This window comes from Dermacentor variabilis, chromosome 2 (genome assembly GCF_050947875.1).
Source record: "Dermacentor variabilis isolate Ectoservices chromosome 2, ASM5094787v1, whole genome shotgun sequence".
Lineage (NCBI taxonomy): Eukaryota > Metazoa > Arthropoda > Arachnida > Ixodida > Ixodidae > Dermacentor > Dermacentor variabilis.
In genome coordinates, this window is record NC_134569.1 from 57,301,835 (window position 1) to 57,308,741 (window position 6,907).

Sequence of the window (6,907 nt, forward strand, 5' to 3'; positions counted from 1 at the left end):
TTGGACAGTTTGGAATACATTCCTAGCCCTGCTTCTAGTACAAGCACTGTATACGCTGCTCACATAGTTTTGACAAAGTGTAATGAGCTCCAAAAGCACTTACATGTCCTCGAAGCTGTGGCCAAAGCATTGTGTCGTCCACCCAGTCACCATCTATAATATCCGCCGAAACTGAAGTTTGCTTCTGTCTCATGCACATTCATTGTAAACATGGAGGCAGTGGAGGCAGCTGAGGCAAGCAATGGACACATCGCCAGGTGATCAAACATGGTAATGCCCACAGGATCGCCATGAAAAGGGTCTATATGAAACATGATGCTGCTCCACTTTGGCAGCCACTCATGTTTGCGTGGCACACGATTCAAGAGGTGTGTTCGCAAGCAGCCACTCGTAATTCAGCCATTTGACCATCTGCGTCCGTCCACAGAAATTTGCATTTATTGTCTCGGTATTTGTGGTGACAGTGAAATTTCTTTATATTGAAATCATGTATAAATACACATTATATTGAGGTTCTTCGTTATATCAAGAATTTTGTTATATTGAAATTTGTCATATTGAGGTTTACCTGTGGGTTAAACCCACGGTTATCTTGGCTGTGTCTTATCACAGAGCCAGGATTGCTGTCGCCCATTGTAGCATATTATGAAACTGATGGTAGTACATTCAAAAGTGATTGTCCAAGAATGCGGCCCAAGTTTGTCAACATGTTGCTGCGTGCACATATGCTTGCTTGCGACCTGCTCAGTCTGTATCTCTACAATTGTCATGCTGTCGCTACAGATGGACGAAAGTACAGTCAATTAATCTTCATCCCCTGGCAATGTAATTGAAATCGACTGAGCTGCGATTGCCGAGTAATCACAGCTTGCTTTGCAAGTCATTATCAGGCATTTCCCTCACGTTATCACCGCCCTCCTAGATGTGGACATCGAGGGTGGAGTTGGCACCACTTCAAGCTGAGTGAACAAGTCACTCGGGTTCGCGTTGCTATGAACATGCAAATGAAAAGCACTAGATGTGCGGAACTCGTGCAACAAACAGCAAATTCACTCGATGCAGCCGCTCAACACTTAAAGGCTCGGCTTGGCTTGTCCTGCACTTTGGGTGCAGTCGGTAACTACTCAATTGACTAGGCTGCACTAGTGTGTTTAGAGGAGAAGCATTTTTGATTGCCAGCAACATATCAAAACTAAAATATTGCTATCCTTTATCATTTCTATGGCTGGCATGCAGTCATGCAGGCAGAGTCTGAATATTGAACAGCATGCTGTAAGGTGTCTGAAATTTGGGAAATTTCATTGAAGACAACACCCACCAAAACCATGGTGCATCAAAAGCGTACATTGGTGAAGGTCAGAAGTGCGCAGATATATATAGTGTCTAGCATAGTTGACATATTTCTTTTAGAACTTTTACATTATAGGTGGTAGACCTGATATTTTTCTTGTCATTACGGTACACCCATGTTGCTGCCCTAGGAATGTCTTTTGTATTGTGCAGGAAAATTGTGGGAACGACATTGTATCAAGGGGGATAGGTGTCTATGACCCTTTGCTGGGACCGAGGTTTAGCGATGTTACACACGGGAAAACGTACTTCTGGCGTTCTATGGTACCTGTATTCACGTATTTTAATCTCTTATAGTTCTACCACAATATGATCTTCAAAAGCAACCTATTTTAGATACTCTAGCAGTGTAATGGTTGCATGACATAACATATGTGTGCAAAAGTGTTCTTGTGCTTAAAGTTTTCTTTCCACTTAAGAGGAAGCTTTAGCTCAGGCCCAACTACGATGCCGCCTATTCAAACATACATGTAAAATGCAGAAATGCTTTTCTAAGATAACCACTGGGGTGATTTTAATGAAGTTTGTTGCATTTGAGAGAGAAAGTTAAACTCTAGTGAGTGTTGGAAGCAAAATTTTGATTTAGGGGCTGAATTTTTCACTGGAATTTTTGAAAATTGCCAAATTTGAAGAAAAGTAGAAGCACAAAGTTTACAACTTCATAGCTCTGCACTTAGAACAATTATCGCAGTTCTGTAAACTCCATCAATTAGAGCATACAAAGTGGATAAATTTGATATGTCAATATATATCTTACGTGAATTTGTTACATTGTGCACACTCACAGATGAGTGGTCTATTTGAAAGCCATGTATACTATATCAATTTTGTCCGCTTTAGATGTATCCGGTTCCATTTACAAAATTGTGATATCATTTTTGATTGCCAAGTTGCAGACTTGCTTCATAGCTTTGTTTTCTGAAATTTTTCAATTTTTGACAATCGTTATTAAAAAATTAACAACCTAAATCAAGAATTCACAACCAACAGTCACTAGATTTTAACTCTATTTTAAATGGAACAAACTTCATCAGATTTGGTGCAGTAGTTACCGAGAAAAACGATTTCTCATTTCCCATGCATATAGATATGAGGCTTGGGGCTAAAGCTTCCTCTTAAGTGCTGTTGTATAATGATGTAAATCAGTCTTGATACTATGTCTTGGCAAGTGGTGCTTATATTTTCTCAGTGGAAATTGGATCAAAGAGAGACAATTTGTGTCAATTTTTTTCTAGGTACATGGCTAGGAACTCTCAGCTGTTCAGTCTGAACGACTACACAATAGCGCCTCCAGACTACCAACGAAAAGCCATCTGAAATTGAAAAGCTGCACTGCTCAAAACAAAACCTCTAATCACTGTGTGGAAATTGTCTTCCTTGCACTTGCTGCATTTATTTGCTGCTGCAGGTGCAGTTATGCTATATACCTGAGCTCAGGAGAAAGGAAAACTCCTTTGTCACTGCTGTATCTCACTAGTACACACAGCTTTGCGACAACAATTGTGTAATTTATGCCCAAGTTGAACACATTTAAGCTGTATTCATTCTACAAATGTCATTTATTCTCAAGGTTTCCAAAAAGTATAGTTCTCAGTCTGTCTGAAGATCTTGTTGGATGACTCATTAAACGAAAGTGTGAATGTTCATTGTGAAAGTATGCATGTTTACAAATACATTTAGGATGTTCAAGCTCATTTTGTTGTTAGTGGTCCTTTTACTTGCTTTGCAAGAAGAGTGCTGGAACTAGTAGTCATGCCTCTTTTTGCAACAAGGAGAAACAGTCTACCTCAATACATAAATGTGGCACTGTATGAATACACATTTTTTCAGGCTATTCAACATGCACATGAACACACACGTCTGAGAGTAGCAGCACGGCTCTGAAGTGCATGTAGATTTCTCCACCGCAAGACTTGCTGTGGTAGTTTAGTGCCTGTGGCGTTTTAGGTCATAAGTTCGATCCTGGTCGTAGCGGCTGCATCCAAAATGCAAAAACACTCGTGTGCTCTAGGTACATGCTAACACGTTCACTGCGGCACAAAGAAACAAAGTTGGCGATGGCAGCACCATCACGGCACTGCAGTTTGGTACTTTCTTTGATGACTGTCTACATGACTGCTTCTGAAATCAGTGTGTCTAGTTTTTTTAGTACAAATATTGCGTCATAGACCCCTTTTTTTTTTTTCGTATTTTGAACTTGTTCAGAGATGCTGGCTGGCATGTGTTTTGGCAGATGGCACCACCAGGCTGTGTGCAACAAAAAATCCAGTGCCGTGTGACATCTCGGCACATGCAAAAATATATTTTTATTTGTTCAAATGAATATAGCTCATATGTAAGTTCATAATAAAGTGTTCCTCGACCGTCATAGATGAAGCGGGCAGACCACGAAGGCAGCACAGGTCGACAACGATCGTTCATGTCGCAACAAACTTGGCTCCTGCGAATGTACTGTGTGGCTTTCCCACACTATCTTGCCTCATTTTGCGTCCAAGATAATGGACCTTCATGCTACTCTGCTCCCATAGGGAACATATATAGTAGCTCTTGTAGTCGTTGCAATGGTGACGTGCCGGGACAGTGAGTGAGTGTATCGTGCCCAGCAACATGGAGATCAATGCACTGCACACATTGGCTGATAAGCCGGCTGCAGGTTCCAGAATGTTGCATCACTGTCAAAACTTAGTGTTGACGGAAGAAAGGCTCAATTTTGTATTTTGTTCTTTTGAATAATGGGCTTGGCAGTTTCGCCTGTTTGGCAGCACTATTGCTTTCCCAGACATGCACTTGCTGAATTTGTGTGGCAACACTTGATGTCCATATGACATCTGTGCTGCCTCTGTGAATGGAGGAGCAGCAAGGGGACTTCTGTCAGTGAAAGACGTCACATGGTGCTTGTGTGAACACATGAAGGGCATACGTGTCCACTCCACGACAAGCTGCCACAGAATGGTTGCTTGTCTCCCGGTTGCTAGGCAATATTTCAAGGATTGTTCGTTCAGGTGACAAAATATTGGCCCACATAAAGCAGGAAATGCTAAGCACACATTATTGCATCAAGAAGACGGAGCCAGATGTGCACTCAAATGTGCATTTATATGCTGGAGAAACTGCTTTGGTAATAGCTCGCACATGCTTCAAGCTGTATCTCCAAGGCCAGCATGACACACCAAGTGAATGCCTTTTGCACACTTAATGGTTCTATGTTTGCTGAAAATTTGCCATTTTTGGCGCTACAACAAATTAGAAGATGCCATACCAACAGGCCCATAGAGCTACCCTCATCAATGCATAATATGATGCCACAAAGGCTTTGCCACCATACTTGCCGTTGAATTTTGGTTAAAGACAACATACCGTATTTGCACTATTCTACAGCGCCACTGATTATAACATGCAATTATATTCCGCCCAAATATTAAAAAAAGATCTTGGTACCGATTCTTATGCGTACCGTGTTGAAACGATTTTACGAAACATACAAGGGAACATGATGCAGCTGAATCTCTGCATCTAGTCGCCATCAGAGTCCAGCGACACCTCTTTTTCGCTGTCTGCCAACCACAGAAAGCCATCATCAATTCCATTTAATGCATTATAAATGCCACACTTCTTGAAGGTTTGTGTAACTATCATCTGGGGGAGTGCATTCCGTGCACCATGAACCCCACCTTGTGATAAGCGTTGCTCTATTCAGACCCGTGTGGCTAGCTAGTTTGCATTAAGTTTTTTTCCTTTTTTTTTAGTAAGAATATGCTTCGTTTTTGATTTTGAATAGAATTAGTTACGATTATAATGTGCACGTGAACTTGAGCACACCTTTTATTCAAAAAAGGTGGGCGTTAGAATCTTGCAAATATGGTACTCGGAAGTCAATGCGGGTCCACAGAGGTTACATTTTTTGAAACTCCATTACCATAAACGTGCCATTACAGCTGGACGTACTATGATGCAAAGATCTGCAGCATTTTATAATGATGCATATAAGCACCAGTTCACTTAATCCAGGAGCTGCTGTGTTATTCCAGTGGAGAAGCGAACAAAAATTTTCAGATTTTAACAGAGTTCTTATTTTAGTTTCTAGCCTAAAATGGGGGGCCACTTGCTCAGGAATGAGAAGAAAGGGGGTTAACCGAGGGGCCCGATTTTTATTATTCATATCATAAGAAGCCGACAAACAAAGACACCAAGGACAACACTGGAGAAATTACCTGTACTTTATGCGAGGGATGCGGGATCGTTCCGCACCTGCGGCAAGTTGCTTTTTTCATCCACTTTCAATTCCATCAACTTATAATTTCTTTATTTCAATTAGTAAGTACAAGTAATTTCCCCCGTGTTGTCCTTGATGTCTTTGTTTGTTGGCTTCTTATGATATTCCAATTGCTCAGTAACACATGCAGTGTACATAACTTTGTGCGAAAAAAAATGCTCAATTATTAAGCCTGCTGTGTTTCCTATAAAACTAGTGCTAGACACAGAGCATACAAACTGAGAACAGAGTAGACAATGAAACAACTGCAAGATGACCAATAACATAGCCATATGTACTGGCTCTAAGATGTCTTTGTGACTGGCTTTGTTCTCTTTGGAATTTTGCAGTAAACAACATACAGTTCATAAATATTTTCATTACGTCAAGCATCTGCCTTTAAGTGCACAATTCTTTTATTAAATTGAAGGTTTCTTTACATTCCTCTCTGAGGTCTTGCATGCCTACTCTGTCGGTTTCTTGCAGAGTAATATGGGGGCAGATCCCGTTAACAGTGAAAAAAGTAGGCTGGGTCAATCCGGGAAATAGTGTAACAAAATCTGGGCCGGCCCTAAATACTGTAACAGTAAGCTGGACCTATCCTGGAGATTATAATTAAAACTGGGCCGATACTGGAGACTTTTTTTTAGACGTAGTTGCATTGAAAACATGAGTTGCATGGGTAACGCTGAGCATATATAAACCAACATTGTAGGAGCGAGTGTCATTTTTACACCTTTGTTATGGAACTGAAGCATATGCTCAAAGCCAAGAACTAGCATCTTTCAGCACAGGTATTTATTCACTATGCTGCAAAATACAATGCAGAACATGAAAGCTACATGTGTGTTACCACAAAGCCATACAACAAAAACTGCTGTGATGGCAAGACATTAACAGTTCCTTGCGAGCAGTTGGAAATAAAATTGTGAGCATCATGTGACTGCATAGCACTTGAAGAATTTCAACAAAGCTTTGTTTAATGTAGATTCCAACAAGTATGCTGGATCAGCCATCTTTTCTTAGTTGCTATCACTGTCACTGCTTTGCCCTTTGAGCAAAACTGTGAAACCTTTGCATTCCACCCTTGTTTGTGTATGATCAAAGCTGCAGTGTGGTGCCCAAATGGCAGAATGCCACACAAATAAGCTTTCATCATATCTGCACAAATAAAGTCTCCTCACAGTGCAATCATATAGAGTGTTTGCTTGTCCAAAATAAATCATTAATTATTGTTTACTCACGTTTAATACAACCGAAGGAACCAAAAACAATCGAAATGATGCAGCCATTTCAAATTCAAGT

The 6,907-nt window shown here is 40.7% G+C and overlaps 1 protein-coding gene across 2 annotated transcripts in view; it reads left to right on the top strand.

Moving 5' to 3' along the window:
• The window catches only part of MRG15 (mortality factor 4-like), a 65,528-nt gene extending 62,484 nt beyond the window's left edge, over positions 1–3,044 (top strand). For both annotated transcript variants that reach the window (XM_075680644.1, XM_075680645.1), the window contains one exon: positions 2,586–3,044. In XM_075680644.1, coding sequence (XP_075536759.1) covers positions 2,586–2,667 — 82 coding nt within the window. In that variant the 3' untranslated portion in view covers positions 2,668–3,044. The remainder of the gene's footprint in view (positions 1–2,585) is intronic.
• Positions 3,045–6,907: the final 3,863 nt, after the last annotated feature.